This window comes from Dreissena polymorpha, chromosome 1 (genome assembly GCF_020536995.1).
Source record: "Dreissena polymorpha isolate Duluth1 chromosome 1, UMN_Dpol_1.0, whole genome shotgun sequence".
Lineage (NCBI taxonomy): Eukaryota > Metazoa > Mollusca > Bivalvia > Myida > Dreissenidae > Dreissena > Dreissena polymorpha.
Window position 1 is genome coordinate 87,276,174 of NC_068355.1, and position 18,535 is coordinate 87,294,708.

Here is an 18,535-nt window from a genome sequence, read left to right on the forward strand (position 1 = left end):
TTCTAAACCTGCCAAATGATATATTAAAATTTTATTTTAAAGCGGCGCAATAGGGGTCATTGTGTTTCTGACAAACACATCTCTTGTTTTTTAAATTAAATCAATGCAATTATGCAAATCTAAGAAAAAATGTATCACTTAAAATATAAATGAGCCAGGCTCTGTGAAAACAGGGCATAATACATGTGGTAAAAGTGTCATCCCAGTTTATCCTATTTTTGTGTTTAAAGGAAGTCTCTTCTTAGCGAAAACCGTCTTTCAGTGTAGACTCAAAGTGTCATTCATGATTAGCCATAGCTGAATGCACAGGCTAAGCTGAGACATCATTTTACGCAAATGCATTAAGCACCATTCTCCCAGAGTTCAAATATATTATTGTCCACATATATTCTTGATTGACAAGTCTCTTTTGGTCCGATTTTGTAATTGGATCCCAACAATTTTGAGAAAAAACACTATTTAAATTGGTAGTATTCAAATGTTAATAGTTGATATTGTGTGTGCTTTTGTAAAGATTAAATTAGTAATCATGGTCTAACCCAGAGATTTGTGTTGTTGTTTTTTTTCCAAGGTCTATCACATCCCGCAGTAAGTCTATCCCCTTTCCAATGTATGAGCCGTGCTCTGTGAAAAGGGGGTTTAATGCATGGGTGTAAAGTGTCGTCCCAGATTTGCCAGTGCAGTCCACACAGGCTAATCAGATACAATATTTTCCACCTTTATGATATTTTTTGTTTAAAGATATCTCTTCTTAACAGTATATAACACAGTATAATTCATATGTATAAATGGAAGAGCGTGTATGGTATTTTAGGTGATCAAGTATCTTTGCAGATGCTAGATTGTCATGAAACTGTTCATTCAAACATATTATTTTATTGTCAACAGAAGGAGAAGGGAGATGTAGAAGAAAAGACCAACAAATCTGTAAGTATATCCTCACAATTTTAATCAGAAAAAGAAATCAGAAACAAATTTTATATGATTTATGAAAACTTTTTAATTGGTAATGATGCATATATTTTATTCAGAGCATACAAATTGGTCATCTACAGTCCAGATGTGTTTGACTGTCCTCTTTGAATGTCATGTTATTTTGTAGCCATGTTTTAACATGAATGCATTAAATACTATCTCTTTGTATTCAACCAGAGCTTGTAGATGATTGTGTTTAAAGCTGGTCTGTACGTTAAATTTGGTGTTGTTAACCCTTTCCCACTCGGAAGCAAAGTGAAAATGGCTATGCGCAAACAGAATAAAACCAGAAAGCCTGCGAGTAACTCGCAGTCTATTCAGGTTTAATGTTGTTCTGTCTAAGTCAGGTTGTTTTCATGATCTGTTATGAGTCTGAACAGTTTGTACAGATCCCTTGAAATGAATAAAATACTGTCTTAAAAAGGGTAAAACAATGTGAGCCATTGAAAATGGGGCTTCATGCAAGTGTTGTAGCTGAGTAGCCTGTGCAGTCTACACAGGCTAAACATGGACAACATTTTCTGCCTAGAGAGGATTTTATGTGTGGAAGAGAATTCTTTTTAAGAACAATTCCATTTAAGCTTTAAGTTGCGTCACTGATTACACAAGAATCATGTTTTTGTTCAACATGATTTCTGATTAGACTGCACAGGCTAATATGGGATGACACTTTACACATATGCATTAAGCCTGGTTTTCCCAGAGCATGCCTTATTTATTCCAGAAGGAGGAGGAGGCGGTGTCTGCCAGGATTGCCTCACAGTGTGCAGAGCTGGAGAAGCAGGTGCGAGAGGGGGACGAGAGATTGGCGGGCCTGCAGAGGGAGAAGGCGGCCGGTCTCATGGAGAGGCAGCTACTGAGGGACAGCCTGGCCCAGGCAGAAAACAAGTACACGCTGGAGGCTCAGGTATAGGCCATGATAAACTTGGAGGAAAAAATGTGTGGACAAATGTCTATAACTAGTTTTTAGCTTGGCTGTTTTCAGAGAAAACCAGAGGTATTGTCATAGCCAGCTCGTTGTGACGTGTCGTCCGCGTCGTGCTAAAACCTTTACATTTTGTCAAGGTTTTGAACATTGGCTCTAAAATCAAAGTGCTTCAACCTACAACTGTGAAACTTGATATGTATCTGCGCCTTGATGAGTTCTACATGCCACACCCTTTTTGGGGTCACTAGGTCAAAGGTCAAGGTCACTGTGACCTCTAAAAAAAAAAAAATTCTGACAAGCTTTCATTTATTCAAAACTGCACCCGCAGCAGAGCGTGGCACCCTTTATGCGGTGCTGTTGTTTTACTCTGCCAGCTTGAAGTTGTATTACTTTTTCCATCGTCACAAAATTGGAGTGCGGTAGTTACCCTTGAAAGTTCTGATTTTTTACTTTTCAGGTGTTTTAGTTCCCTTTATCTGATTTTTTTTTCATATTTGATTTGTTCAAGCCTTAAGAAAAAATTATATATTGTGGACTTTCATAAACGTTTGATAATTATTGTTTGAATTTTCCTGCCTTTTGTATTTTTAAGTTGTTTTTTAGTGTTGGGATGTTTTTACAGTATTACGCACATTTATATATTCGTCGCAATTATCCCAGCATCTATTAATATTGAATGTTTAGTTATTAATGGGTAGTCATATTAAAAATGCTTTTTTTTGCTGAATGCAGTTCTTGAACTTCTGTTATAATCAGGGCTTGAACCGATAGGGGGAAAGTATTAAAGTCCTAACTTCCAATTGTTGTATTGAAAGTTTAATGCCTTTTTTTTAAATGTAAGGCATTATTGGAAGTTGTTGGCATTATTAGATATTTTACTTTTTCTATGACTGCTCTTATGCAAGTACCAAGGCAAAAGTTAAGGCCAAACAAAAAAATAGTCTTGGTTCAGGGAACATGGCCAGAAAAATGTAGGAAGGTAGGTAGGTTTGTTATTTATTTTTTTTTACCAGTTGACTGATTTCATGGTGAAAAAGGGTCAGTTAATGCACCCATGATTGTTTAAACATTGACCAAATAATTAACATTGCACATGTGGTGTTTAATCGTTGTATATTATTCATCATTTCATCATTCCTAGCTCTTTATGCACCGTTTGCCTTTTATTCACCCTCTGTACTAATGCTAACCTGGGTACAGAATTCACAAAAGAGAACGTGTCATGTATTCATTTTTCATCCATAAATACAATGTCTTTTTATATTCATAAAGGTATTACATTTATCACATATTCAAATGATTGTTTTGTAGTACATATTTGCCTTTTGCGAATTCTGTCAGTAACATGTGTACATGGTGAGTGGATTCACAGAGACCCATGTACGGCATTAGCTAGGTCTTGGTGTACTTCATAACAGTGCACTCAGGTCCTGAGTATGTAAAAAAACGCGACAATGATCGAAGTAAACAGTATTAATTTAGTAGTGTAAGGCCAAATTTGGAAGTATGGTGAACTTCAGAAAAGTCGCGGATGGACAAAAGAGAGACATGTGCATTGTGCTAAAAACAGATTTTTATTTTCTGTAGTTGAGATGCACTAAATTTTGATTTATTTTGAAGTAAGTTTATGGATTTATTCCAATTGGTGTTAGACATCAGATATTTTATCATTGATGACTTTGTCTCTAACATTTTCCTGTTTTAATAAGAAGTGTTTTGAACAGAATCTACCAAAATGCAAACGTCCTGGTAATGTCAACACTGACGGACAATTTTTAGTAGTGAATAATTCAGTACTTCAATTCCGGTGTTGACCATGTTAACATCGACTTTTAGCAAATATTTTGGAATGAATCTATTACTTGGAAATCGAATTGTGTTGAGATAAAATTTCTTTTTTGTGGTCACAATTTGCGATGTCAATCGCCAACATAAGAGACGTGGACGCCGCCATGTTTATAAAGCATAAACGAATGGATCTGCCGTTATCGGATACAATGCCCTATAGTTAAAACTCGTACTGCACCGGAGAAAAACATCGCCATCGGATTTTTTTCCTCGGACCAAAAAAATCGTTATGGTTGGGGACAAAAAATAGAATCGGTCATGTTCCCTAAACCAAGGCTTTTTTTGGCCTAATGTGAGGAAACCTGGTCTTAATGCATGTGTGTAGTGGTGTCCCTGAATAGACTGAAGTCCTCACAGGCTATTCAGGGACATTTTCCAGTTTTATGGAATTTTTCATTCAAAGGAAGTCCCTTCTTTCCAAAAATCCATTTTAGGCATTGCCATACCTGATTAGTCTATGCGGACTGCTCAGAGTTATCTATGACGACACTTTACTAATATGGGTTTTGTCTTGTTTTACAGAAAGTAGAGAAGTACAAGGCTATCTGCCTGGAGATGGAGTCCCAGATCAGAGATCTTGAGTGTCTCATCTCTGAACACGAGGGTCGCGAGGCAGAGTGGGGCAGGGAGCGAGTCACATACGAGAGGGCCATGGAGGAGCGGGAGAACGACCTAGAGGGGGCACAACAGAGGCTTAATGTCCTCACTCAGTTCAGGTAGAGTGTCCTCACTCAGTTCAGGTAGAGTGTCCTCACTCAGTTCAGGTAGAGTGTCCTCACTCAGTTCAGGTAGAGTGTCCTCACTCAGTTCAGGTAGTGTCCTCAATCAGTTTAGGTATAGCCTCAATGTCCTCACTCATTTCAGGTAGTGTCCTCACTCAGTCCAGGAAAAGTGTCCTCACTCAGTTCAGGTAGTGTGTCCTCACTCAGTTCAGGTAGTGTGTCCTCACTCAGTTAAGGTAGTGTGTCCTCACTCATTTCAGGTAGTGTCCTCACTCAGTTCATGAAGAGTGTCCTCACTCAGTTCAGGTAGAGAGTCCTCACTCAGTTCAGGTAGTGTGTCATCACTCAGTTCAGGTAAAGTCTCAATGTCCTCACTCATTTCAGGTAGTGTCCTCACTCAGTTCAGGTGAAGTCTCAATGTCCTCACTCATTTCAGGTAGTGTCCTCACTCAGTTCAGGTAGAGTCTCAATGTCCTCACTCATTTCAGGTAGTGTCCTCACTCAGTTCAGGCAAAGTCTTATTGTCCTCACTCAGTTCAGGTAGAGTGTGGGAGCGTTTCTTTGTTGTTGGATTGGATTTGGGATTCGAAACACAGGGCTCGCCTTTTCTAAAAGTTGTCTTTGACCAAATGTATTATACAAATGTTTAAATTTTCCAAATTTCAGGTGTGTGATTTCTCCTCCTTTCAGCTGATTTCCTCCCTTCAAACTTTTACACATATTATTAACGTATCTGGATCTTTATACAAATTAAGCGTTTAATTGAATCCTGTAATTGCTGAAGTTCATTTTCCTCCCCTAAGTTGGTTCTTCAATCACATTAATCTTGTTATTTTTATATACTTTGGGGTTTTATGTAGAAATTATTGTTCTCTAATTTCCAAAGCACAAGTCATTGTATTTTATTAAAAAATATGTAGTTCCTAATTTCCATACCACTAATAATTGTTATAATCTGATATCCCTGCTAATTGCCTGTGTGTGTTGGTTGTTGTAAACTGTGGTCCCTGCTAATGGCCTGTGTGTGTTGGTTGTTGTAAACTGTGGTCCCTGCAAATGACCTGTGTGTGTGGGTTGGTTGTTGTAAGCTATGGCCCCTGCTAATGGCCTGTGTGTTGGTTATTGTAAACTGTGATCTCTGCTAATCACCTGTGTGTTGGTTGTTATCAGCTATGATCCCTGTTAATTGCCTCTGTGTGCTGGTTGTTGTAAGCTGTGATCCCTGCTAATGAAGTGAGTGTGTTGGTGTGTTGCAGGCAGACCTCTGCAGACATGGCCCAGACAGTGAAGGAGCAGTTACAGGAGGCCCACAAGAAACACAAAGCAGACATCGAAACTCTCAACTCCCAGATAGCCCAGATCCGCAAGGACACTGAAAGGCAGGCACTGCTGGTATGTAGACAAAACTTTGAAGATAAGTTCAGTAAGGAATTACAATTACAAAAGTATTATAATTGTAACCATGACTTGTTGCTTTTGCCTCCTTATGTTTCATGTCTTTTTATGCCCCGGATCGATAGATCAAGGGTATATTGTTTTTGTCCTGTCTGTCTGTCTGTCTGTCTGTCTGTCTGTCTGTCATTCTGTCCCAAAACTTTAACCTTGGTTAAAGTTTGATATCTTTTGCAATATTGAACGTAGCAACTTGATATTTACCATGCATGTGTATCTCATGGAGCTGCTCATTTTGAGTGGTTAAAAGTCAAGGTCAAGGTCATCCTTCAAGGTCAAAGGTTAAATATCATTGTATTTTTCTTTCCTAAAACTTTAACCTTCGTTAAAGTTTTATCATAACTTTTTTAATATTGAACACCGCAACTTCATATTTGGCATGCATGTGTATCTCGTGGATCTGCACATTTTGAGTGGTGAAAGGTCAAGGTCATACTTCAAGGTCAAAGGTAAAAATTAAAAATTCATTTCTCCATTCAATCTCTTACTTACTTCTCGTTGAGCTGCACATTCTAAGTGGTGAAAGGTCAAAGTCATCCTTGAAGGTCAAAGGTATAAAAAAAAATCAAAGCGGCGCATTAGGGGGGCATTGTGTTTCTGACAAACACATCTCTTGTTAGCTAATATTATGGTTTATTTTTGCTTCTTGGCCAATTAACTACATAATTAAACAAAAGGGTGTTGGCCTATATGACTAAATCAGAAGAATAAAATAAATATTGCTATTAATTCCTCTATTGCCCATGCAAGACTATTGACTGTCCATGCGATCCTATTGCCATTAGCTATGTTATCATATTGCCATTGTCTATGCCCTCCTATTGCTATTGCCTATGTGATTCCATTGCCATTGTCTGTGCAAACCAATTGACTTTTTCTATGCTAGCCTATTGTCATTGTCTTTGCAAATGCAAGCCTATTAACTTTTTCTGTTCAAGCCTATTGACTTTGCCTATGCAATCCTAACGAGTTTGCCTATGCAACCTTCTAACTTTTTCTATGCCAGCATATTGCCTTTGCCTATGCTTTGCCTTTTAACCCGCATCTACAAGTCACTTAAATAAACATATGCCCAGAACATGGCTCAAAGAAGGCAATATCATATTGTCCATATTGTCTGAGCAAAAAATCTAAATAAAAAAAGTTTAGTTTTCTTCAAAAAGCAAGTGAAAATATTACTTTTTAATGTTTTACAGCTGATTTGTATATTGCTATCAATTCTTGTCTGTTTTGTTCCAGATCACTGAGCTGGAGAATCAGAACAAGAAGCTGCACATGATCGTGGACCAGCAGAAGGTTGTCATGGACACAGGGGAGGAGGAGAAACGTAGGCTGAAGGAGGAGGTAGGAGACCTATGTATCCATGACAACATGTCAACTAAGCAAGTAGAAGTGCATGTTGTTAATATTTAAACTACGTAGTATTCAATGTTGATTGTCCCCTACCGGTTTCACCGGCGGGCTGGCGGGCGGGCGGAACAAGCTTGTCCGGGCCATAACTTTGTCGTTCATTGTGAGATTTTAAAATCATTTGGCACATTTGTTAACCATCATTAGACGGTGTGTCGCGCGAAAAATTTACGTCAATATCTCCAAGGTCAATGTCACACTTTGAGTTCAAAGGTAAAAAATAGCCATAAATGAGCTTGTCAGGGCTAAAACTATGTCATTCATTATGAGATTTTAAAATCATTTGGCACATTTGTTCACCATCATGGGACGGTGTGTCGCACGAAAGAATCACGTCAATATCTCCAATGTCAAGGTCGCCACAACTAAAAATAGATTTATTTTAAAACAAACTTACAAAGGGGGTTAATTTTGTTTGTTCATTTCAAAAGTTCAGTTTGAGTTGTCTCCCTTTATCAGATTTTTTTTTACAATGAAAACCTGGTTTTGTGACAATTTTGTCCCTTGTTATACTTAGAAAATTGAAAATTTGTTTAAGTTTTGTGTTTAGGTCCACTTTATTCCTACAGTATCAAAGCTATTGCTTTCATACTTGCAACACTTATTAACTATCATAAGGGGACTGTGCAGGCAAAGTTATGTAACTCTGACTGGCATTTGGACGGAAATATGGGCCCTTTATACTTAGAAAATTTGGTTAAGTTTTGTGTTTTGGTCCACTTTACCCCTAAATTATCATAGATATTGCTTTCATACTTGGAACACTCACAAACTATCATAAGGGTACAGTAAAAGGACAAGTTGCATAACTCTGGATGTCATTTTTATGGAATTATGGCCCTTTTTTGACTTAGTAACTTTGAATATATGGTTAAATTTTGTGTTTCGATCCACTTTACTTTTTAAGTATTAAGGCTATTGCTTTCAAACTTCAAATACAATGTACTTTCATGCTATCATGAGGTTACTGTACCTGGCAAGTTGAATTTTACCTTGACCTTTGAATGACCTTGACTCTCAAGGTCAAATTATTAAATTTTGCTAAAATTGCCATAACTTCTTTATTTATGATTAGATTTGATTGATACTTTGACAAAACTACTCTTACCTGACATACCACAATAGACTCCACCTAAACCATCCCCCGTGCCCTCCCCCCCCCCCCCCCCCCCCGAATCCCCCCCCCTATTTTTTTTTTTTTTTTTTTTTTTAAGATCATCTCCCAAATGACCACCACACCCTCACACTATACCCCCCCCCACCCCACCACCCAATTTTTTTTTTAACGGTTAAAAAGAAACTATTTATTTTTATTATTTTATGTTTGAAATACCCTACAACCATCGCACCCAAAAATCCCCCCTACCCCCCCCTCCCCCCACCCGAATCCCCCCCCCCCCCACCCGAATCCCCCCCCTAATTTTTTTTTTTCTTTTTTTTAAGATCATCTCACAAATTAACACCACACCCTCACACTATACCCGCGCACCTCCCCCCCCCCCCCCCCCCCCAATTTTTTTTGCATTTTTGGAAGATAATGTAATAAATGTCCACACCCCCACACTATACACCCCTCTTCACTCCACCCCTCCCTCCTTTGTGATTGAAAATGAGAGTTCCTTCACCTTTAAAAAGAAAATAGATGAGCGGTCTGCACCCGCAAGGTGGTGCTCTTGTTTCATTTTGTTCCTACGTAAAAATTCTGGTTGCTATGGCAACAAATATTTTTTTTTAAAATTCTGACAATGGTGGGATTTCTGACAATGGTGGAGCCGGTAGGGGACATATATTGCTTGGCAATAGTCTTGTTATTATTATATTAGCCCCAGATTTGCATTTTATAACATGTACAGAATATTATGAAATATAAATATATTGCTAACAGGGTTTTTTTCCACTTTTTGGGAAGAAAGCCCATGGCTTTGGAATTGGGAATTTTATCGGTATTTTCATGAAATTGGGAAAATAAATTCATTTGCCTTTTTTTCCACACGAAAAATCAACTGATTAGGGAAATACTAAATTTGATTTAACTCTTTATAATCATTCAAATTAAAAGAAAAAAAACATATAATACTTTGTTAGATGTAATTGAATTAAAATTGAGATAAAATACACAAAGACTTCTTTCTAAAAAAAAAAAAAAATATATATATAAAAAAATTTTTTTGTTTTTTTTTTGGAAATTGGGAATTTTTTGCCACATTTTGGGAAAAAAAGTATACTTTTTGGGATTGGGAACATAGCCGAATTTCGGCTATAAAATCGGGCCAAAAAAAAACCTTGCTAATCCGTGTGTGCTCAGCATGCATTCTTCCCTCTGTGTCACTTTTTTGTGTGCAGCTAATTCATTTTGCATGGGATTTTTGTCGAACTTTTGCAGAATAATTATCTCCAGCATCTTGATAACTTAGATAAGCAAGGTGTTGACAGAGAGAATGGACTGATGGTTGTTCTTGAATACTTAGATCAGCAAGGTGTTGCCTGAGAGAAGTGACTGGTAATTGTTCTTAAAAACTTAGATCAGCAAGGTGTTGACAGAGAGAACTGACTGGTGGTTGTTCTTGAATACTTAGATCAGCAAGGTGTTGCCTGACAGAACTAACTGGTGGTTGTTATTCAATACTCAGATCAGCAAGGTGTTGACTGAGAGAACTACTGGTGGTTGTTCTTGAATACTTAGACCATGAAGGTGTTTACAGATAATTTACTGGTGGTTGTTCTTGATAACTTAGATCAGCATGGTGTTACTGAGAGAACTGACTGGTGGTTGTTATTCAATACTTAGATCAGCAAGGTGTTTTTTAAGAGAAGTGACTGGTAGTTGATCTTGAATACTTAGATCAGCAAGGTGGTTCCTTAGAGAACTGACTGGTTTTTGTTCTTGAATACTTAGATCAGCATGGTGTTCACTGAGAGAAATGACTGTTGGTTGTTCTTGAAAACTGAGATCAGCAAGGTGTTCACTGAGAGAACTGACTGTTGGTTGTTCTTGAAAACTGAGATCAGCAAGGTGTTCACTGAGAGAAATGACAGTTGGTTGTTCTTGAACACTGAGATCAGCAAGGTGTTAACAGAGAGAACTGACTGTTGGTTGTTTTTGAAAACTTAGATCAGCAAGGTGTTCACTAAGAGAAATGACTGTTGGTTGTTCTTGAATACTGAGATCAGCAAGGTGTTAACAGAGAGAACTGACTGTTGGTTGTTTTTGAAAACTTAGAATTGCAAGGTGATGACTGAGAGAACTGACTGGTGGTTGTTCTTGAATACTGAGATCAGCAAGGTGTTGCCTGACAGAACTGACTGGTGGTTGTTCTTGAATACTTAGATCAGCAAGGTGGTGGCTGAGAACTGACTGGTGGTTGTTCTTCAATGCTTAGATCAGCAAGGTGATGATTGAGAACTTACTGGTGGTTGTTCTTGAATACTAAGATCAGCAAGGTATTCACTGAGAGAACTGACTGTTGGTTGTTCTTGAATACTTAGATTAGAAAGGTGATGACTGAGAGAACTGACTGGTTTTTGTTTTTGAATACTTAGATCAGCAAGGTGTTGACAGAGAGAACTGACTGTTGGTTGTTCTTAAATACTGAAATTAGCAAGGTGTTGACTGAGAGAACTGACTGGTGGTTGTTTTTGAATACTAAGTTCAGCAAGGTGTTGGCTTAGAGAACTGACTGGTGGTTGGTTTTGAATACTTGGATCAGCAAGGTGTTGACTGAAAGAACTGACTGGTGATTGTTCTTGAATACTTAGATCAGGAAAGTTTTGACTGAGAGAACTGACTGGTGGTTGTTCTTGAATACTTAGATCAGCAAGGTGTTAACTGAGAGAACTGACTGGTGGTTGTTCTTGAAAACTTAGATCAGCAAGGTTTTGACTGAGAGAATTGACAGGTGGTTGTTCTTGAATACTTAGATCAGCAAGGTTTTGACTGAGAGAACTGACTGGTGGTTGTTTGTTCTTGAATACTTAGATCAGCAAGGTTTTAACTGAGAGAACTGACTGGTGGTTGTTCTTGATTACTTAGATCAGCAATGTGTTGACTGACAGAACTGACTGGTGATTGTTCTTGAATACTTAGATCAGCAAGGTTTTGGCTTAGAAAACTGACTGGTGGTTGGTTTTGAATACTCAGATCAGCAAGGTGTTAACGGAGAGAACTGACTGGTGGTTGTTCTTGAAAACTTAGATCAGCAAGGTTTTGACTGAGAGAATTGACAGGTGGTTGTTCTTGAATACTTAGATCAGCAAGGTTTTGACTGAGAGAACTGACTGGTGGTTGTTTGTTCTTGAATACTTAGATCAGCAAGGTTTTAACTGAGAGAACTGACTGGTGGTTGTTCTTGATTACTTAGATCAGCAATGTGTTGACTGACAGAACTGACTGGTGATTGTTCTTGAATACTTAGATCAGCAAGGTTTTGGCTTAGAAAACTGACTGGTGGTTGGTTTTGAATACTCAGATCAGCAAGGTGTTAACGGAGAGAACTGACTGGTGGTTGTTCTTGAAAACTTAGATCGGCAAGGTGTTAATGGAGAGAACTGACTGGTGGTTGTTTTTGAAACTTAGATCAGCAAGGTGTTGACTGAGAACCAGGAAGTGAAGAGGAGCAACCTGAAACTAAGACAGAACTTGGAGGAGGCTGTAGACAAGCTGGAGCTGATCTTTGGAGAGAAGATAGACCTTGAGAACTTCACTGAGGCTTTGCAGGTTAGCAGATGTTCATGGTACAAGTTTGTGCAGAAATCTTTGATATCTGACATTTACAGTGCTCCAGCTAGGCCTTAATGGAAGGGCGCCCTGCCCTGCCTTGCCCTTCCGAAGCTCCGCCCTGCCCTTCCGAAGCCCCGCCATGCCCTTCCAATGCCCCGCCCTGCCCGTTTATTGTAAAAATAAATAAATTATGTTTTAAAACATATTATAATTTATAAATCTCTTATTACATTGTAATTAATATATTCATCACTATTGACATTTCATTTGCATGGTTAATTATAATGGAAAAACTATATTCTTACAATTATTAATAACATAAAAATTAAGATGCAACAGGGAGCATTTCAGATAAGACCGCACGCTCAAAAGTACCCTTTGGACAAAATTCTACGTGTTGAACGTGCCCTTTTGACAAAATTCTACGTGTTGAACGTGCCCTTTTGACAAAATAGCCCCCCTCCTCCCCCTGCCCTTTTCAAATCATAGCTGGAGCACTGCTAACAAGTATAACTAGCTTGGGATTCTTGGGGATTATACGTCTTTTTGTATGTTGGTAGCTTACATGCAGACCTATACTGTGATTGCACAATTGTTTAAATTGAATTAATAAGAAAAACATTTAAAATCGTGTTTTGTGCAGTAGCCATGTTTCTTATCTTAGATAATCTTCTTATAATACAGGAATGCCCTAGTGTCAAGTAGGCAATATGTTATGCAACATACAAGCTTTACAATAGTCATAGTGTTTTTTTTAACTGCTTTGAGTATGGGGCAGGGTCCCTTTTGATGGGGTAAAATCACCTCATTTTGAATAAATTGGGAAATTTATATTATTTTATTTTTTTGGGGGGGGGGGGGTCTAAAAAATACTTCAAAATTAAGAAACAAAGATATTTCAATATTACATCAACTAAGATTTAAATTATAGAACTGAATAGGACAGCAACTATATGTTGAATGTTGAGTCTTAAAATTAAAAAAAACACTAAATAACTGCCCTGAATTTTCTGGAAAAAAACATTGATTGATCACCTTGGTAACCAGCTCTTCCCCATGGTTTCAGGGGCTGCACTTTCTGGAGAAGTACCGGTTTGAGAGCACAATAGACCAGCAGATGAAGCTGATAGACTACCTGCAGGCTCTCTGGCAGGATAGTGTGGAGAAAAAGAAGAAAAAGGTATGGGGTGGGTTTTAGGAAAACTGATCTTAATGCATATGCGTAAAGTGTGGTTGAAGGATAGTTGGTTCAGTCAGTACAGGCTAGTCAGGGACAACACTTTCCACTTTTATGGGGGGTTTTCTGCTTAAAAGGAATTGTGGGCTTTTTTAATATCATAAATACATACCTGCTATCCTTAGCTATACCTTTTCAAGGTGGGTTAGCTACTCCAGAAATCTTCAAGTGCCGGGAATCGGCCACCTCTCTAGCTGAGAGAGAAACAGATCAGGTTTATCATAGTATTATGTAACCTAACTGGAAATCAAGAACCGCAACTCATCTTACTTTTCTGGAGATCGCAGAGACAGACCGCCATTTTTCTGCTCCTGTGGAATCTGGTGTTTTCTTTAATTTCTGCGCAGTGTTTTCGGTTTATGATTTTATAAATTACATAATTTGTCATTTCTGCTCTATTCATAAATCTTTTCTCTTTAAATTTTGTTGTAAATAGTGTTATTTTCAGATTTTTCCGGGTTTTTCTACCGGCTCGTTTTATCCATCATAATTGTCACTTAATATTGTTTCCTGCTTAGATTCCTTTCTATTTGCAGAAATAAGAATGAGTTTTCAACTACGTGGCGTTTGTGGTCACTGAAAAGCGTCATGGGATAACCACAACACTTGTTTATCATGCACTTTATGTATGGTTGACCATAAATTTTCTATTTGTAGTTCATGGGATAATGACATTTGGCAAAAAGCAATACGTTGCAGAACGTTTTTGAGCAGGAAACGACCAGATGAAATGTCACCAGATGGTTTATGCCCGTAGACTTTACAGACTTCAGATGATAAATTGCAGCATCAGTCACTGGGTATCAGGCAAGATGGCGATCGTACTTTACCATCCAATAGTTGATCAACATCAGACCATATGGCGACAACCGTAAGCCGGTCTTTGCCTGAAAGCATTGGTCAAGGACATCGGCCAATGCCAGACCAATTGGCACCCGCCATACGGTCATTATCCGGTGACAACGCTGGTCATGTCATGACCGGTATGTCACTGGGTACCAGACCGGGCATCGGTCATCGTGGACCGGTCACCGGTCCAAGGATCCGGTCAGGGCATCGATCCAAGGCACCGGTCACCATTCACCGGGTAACGGTCCGGTCACCGGTCTGACCCACCGGTCATCTGTTACTGATGTCCAGTCACCGGTCAATACTACCGGTCACCGTGGACTGGTCCCGTCACTGGTCCGTGCTACGGGTCAAGACTACTGGTCACCGTGGGCCGGTTTGGTCACCGGGCAAGGGGTACCGGTCAACATGCACCGATCATTAACCGGTCAACAGTTGCCAGTCACCGGTCAACGATCAGAAACAGACGTTCTCCTTCATCAGACTATTCCATGTCTTCGTCGTTGAATGCATATTCGTCGTCGACTAGTTCCGACTATAGAGGTAGACGTCGGACACGCTCTTATTCATCGAGCAGTCCTCATTCCCGTCATCGTTATGATCATTATCAATCATCTCAATCATCATGGAAAAGAGATTCGAGGAGATGTCATTCCCGTCGTAGTCGTTCTAGCTCTCTGCATCACAGGAATAAAGGTCGTAGATAAGCTTCATGGAAGCATTGTCGTTCCGACTTTCATTAACGGTCACATTACTATCCTATTTCTGATTGTAATGTCTCCATACCCTATGCACCCGTTTCCAGTGTGATGTCAACACATGTTGCAGTGACTGATCCGATTTCACAGCCCTTCACTTCTGGTGTTCATCTCACCACAACGGGTGTTTTGTCTGCACCTTGTCGGATACCCCTACCTGCTACTCCGTCTTTGCGTGACACATGGGTTCAAGATTCTTTTGGACAATATGTACCTGTCACTTCTGATAATTCACCGTCTAATACCAATTTTAATTATCAGTGTGTCGACTTTGCGGATAGTCATTCTTCGTTACCATCATTTGGTGCAGGATAATCCTCCTATCATTCCGATTGGTGCTTCAGTTTTATCTGTGTTTCAGTCGTTGGAATCAATCAATAAAACGATTCCTAAATGAGGAGAGATATGGAGAGTACCTAATGATTTCTCTGAACCAAAAACTCAGGAATGTACTTGAAGCTATAAGCCTCCAATACCTGATCCGAATTCTGGTTTAGATTTCTCTAAATTACCTATTTAGGATCCTGACATGAATAAACTGTTGCTTACCATACCTAGTTCTTCAACATCGGTTTCGGTTGCGTATTCCATCTAAGAACAATGGCAAGGAAGAGAGAGAAGAGCGTTAGGTCTATCTAACCAAATAGACTTAATGCTAGCAGCTATCTTGCGCCTTGTTTGTGATTGGTCAGATTCGGTTCCGGATGAACTTCGGGATTTATTTATACATTTATCTCGAACGACATTGAACCTTTCACATAATGCTGCTTCTTCAATGTCGGAGATGTTAAGGATTTGTAGAGGTCTTATCCTTTCGTCTTTACCTAAAGATTTTCTATTAGAGCCAAGTATGAATTCACTCAGGGCAGCACCTCTCTCATCAGGATTTCTTTTCGGTGGAAAGATACAAGAAGCACTCACAGCTGATAAAGATGATCAACTTCATGCTGCTCTTGCAAGAAATAACTCTGGACAACGCCAAGGTGCCTTTAAGCGACCGGCTTCTAGACCACCTGCAGGTCCAGTAGTTAAGAAGGATAAGAGGACTAATCTTTTCTCTAAAAAACCTTCCTGGAATCCTCGGTCAGGTTCTTATAGATCTACTCCAAGTAACAGACCATCTTTTTCTCAGAGGTCCTCTGTTAGGAACCCTGCTAAAAAGAACAAACCTCAGCTAGATAAGAGGAATTCCAAACCTCCTGTCGGCAGGGGCGGGCCTCCTTCTTATCAGCCCTAGGAAACAACCCTTTCTACCACCATCTCCGCCAATGCCGGAAATACCAGTAAGAGCCAGACTTCTACATTTTTCAAATTGATGGCTTCAAATAACTTCGGACGCTTGGGTTCATTCTCTGGTTGCAAAAGGCCTGACTTTTCAATTCGAGAACAGACCTCCTCTTTCACGCATTCCCATAGAACTGGTATCCCCGCATCCTCATATTCCAGAGTCCATTTGTGTTCTTCTGGAAAAACAGGCGGTACAAAGGGTACAACATCTATATTCTCCAGGATTTTACAGTCGTCTTTTTCTTGTTCAAAATAAAAATGGTTCCTGGAGACCAGTAATAGACTTATAAGCCTTCAACATGTATCTACTCAAACCAATTTTCAAAATGGAGACTCTGTCCATCATACGGGACTCCATCAAACCTCTGCACTGGGGCTTGTCCTTGGACTTGGAAGATGCATACTTCCATGTTCCTATACATCCCAACTACCGGAAGTACCTGCGATTCGCCTTTCAAGGCCAGGTCTACCAGTTCCGAGCAATGCCATTTGGGTTGGCAACGGCTCCACAAGTCTTTACCAAGCTAATGGCTGCGGTCGGAGCACATCTGCGGGTGCAGGGTATCCTTCTTCTCCAATATTTCGACGACTGGCTGTTACACCAGCTCGATCGTCAATTGCTTCTGCATCACCTAGAATTCTCTTGGAAGGAACTCCTATCCTTAAGACTCCTTCTAAATGCGGACAAGTCGGATCTCATTCCTTCTCAAGATTTCTCTTTCGTGGGAATGAATTTTTTGACTCACATCAATCGGGTCAGAGTTTCACCAGGGGTTTTTATCTGATTATGGGGAAAGGGCCTGGCCTTTTTTGAGGGGAAAAAAATCGCGCGAAATGCCAGATTTTGGGGGAAAAAATCACACGAAACGCCGGATTTTGGGGAAAATAAGGAAAGTCTTAAAAAATCAATTAAGCATATTTTAATGTTTTTAAAACAAATTCAAGGAAACAGAAAATTTAATTATGCAATATTTTTCTTTTTTCTACTCTGGATCAGGTAAACTTATATATTTAAAGGTTAAAAAAAAAAAAAAAAAAAAATTTTTTTTTTCTTTTTTGGAGGGGAAAATGAAATCTAGGGGAAAATTTACCAGCTGAGGGGAACAAAAAATCGGAGGGGAAAGGGCTGATGATCGGCGGGTCACAAAGAAGGAAAAAAAAACCTGTTCACGTCAATGTATATCAGACCATCTGCCGAAAGTCAAATGGATTTTGTCCCAATCTCATATAACAGCTCAAGAATTCCTCTCTCTCAACGGTATCCTGAGCTCAGAAGCAGACTTTGTGCAGTTGAGACGTCTGTTCCTTCGTCCTCTTCAGCATTACCTCTCAGTGTGTATGAAATGGTCTCCGGACAATCTGTTTACAAAGATTCCAATTTGTCCAGAATTAGTACCTCATCTTCAGTGGTGGCTAGACAAGGACAATCTCTTGGCAGGAGTACCCCTTCTTCCTCCGCAACCTTCTTTATTTCTAATTACGTATGCGAGCAAGGAAGGGTGGGGTGCTCATCTGGAACCACTCAGTCTGATAATTTCAGGGTAGTGGTCTCATCAGGAGTCACAGCTACATATCAACAATCTAGAAATGCGAGCTGTTTTTCTAGCAGTATCTTATTTCCAGTCACGTCTTCGAGACTCGTGTGTGATGGTGTCAACAGACAACACGTCAGTTGTAACTTACATCCAGGCACAGGGGGGAACACGTTCTCACTCCCTGTATCTGGAAACCAAGGAATTACTTGTTCTTTGCAAGACGCTCAATATTTCTCTTCTGGCCAAATATATTTCAGGTCGCCTCAACGCCCTGGCGGATGGGTTGTCTCGCAAACACCAGTTACTACCATCAGAGTGGACACTTCATCAAGAAGTGACCAATCAGATCTTTCTCATTTTCGGTTATCCTCTGGTCGATCTATTTGCAACCAGACACAACCACAGGCTTCCACTTTATGCGAGTCCAGTGTACGATTCAGCAGTGTGGGCAGTAGACGCGCTTTCGTTTGATTGGGACCAACTGGACGCCTACGCCTATCCCCACCCATTCTGATTCCCCAAATATCGGCGAAAATCAGGGTGAGTGCGTGTCCGATACTCCTGATTGCTCCTTTGTGGCCCAGGAGAGCTTGGTTCAACGATCTTCTCAGTCTCCTGTACGATTATCCCAGGAAACTCCCTTACAGGTCAGATCTTCTGTCTCAAAGAGGCAGCCTACATGCGGATCCAGAAATGTTCCACTTACACGTTTGGCCATTATCAGGCAATCTCTGCAGAAGAAACGATTTTCTGTCAGGGCTTCAACCCTCGTTGCTTCTGCAAGGAGGAAGTCCACCAGAGCAGTCTATGATGCTCG

At 39.7% G+C, this 18,535-nt stretch overlaps 1 protein-coding gene across 2 annotated transcripts in view; it reads left to right on the forward strand.

Annotated features, from left to right (window-relative positions):
• The window catches only part of LOC127839153 (citron Rho-interacting kinase-like), a 111,988-nt gene that overhangs the window by 66,717 nt on the left and 26,736 nt on the right, over positions 1 to 18,535 (forward strand). For both annotated transcript variants that reach the window (XM_052367365.1, XM_052367376.1), the window contains exons 25-31: positions 889 to 927; positions 1,700 to 1,882; positions 4,274 to 4,467; positions 5,730 to 5,865; positions 7,165 to 7,269; positions 11,909 to 12,049; positions 13,119 to 13,232. In XM_052367365.1, coding sequence (XP_052223325.1) covers positions 889 to 927; positions 1,700 to 1,882; positions 4,274 to 4,467; positions 5,730 to 5,865; positions 7,165 to 7,269; positions 11,909 to 12,049; positions 13,119 to 13,232 — 912 coding nt within the window. The remainder of the gene's footprint in view (positions 1 to 888; positions 928 to 1,699; positions 1,883 to 4,273; positions 4,468 to 5,729; positions 5,866 to 7,164; positions 7,270 to 11,908; positions 12,050 to 13,118; positions 13,233 to 18,535) is intronic.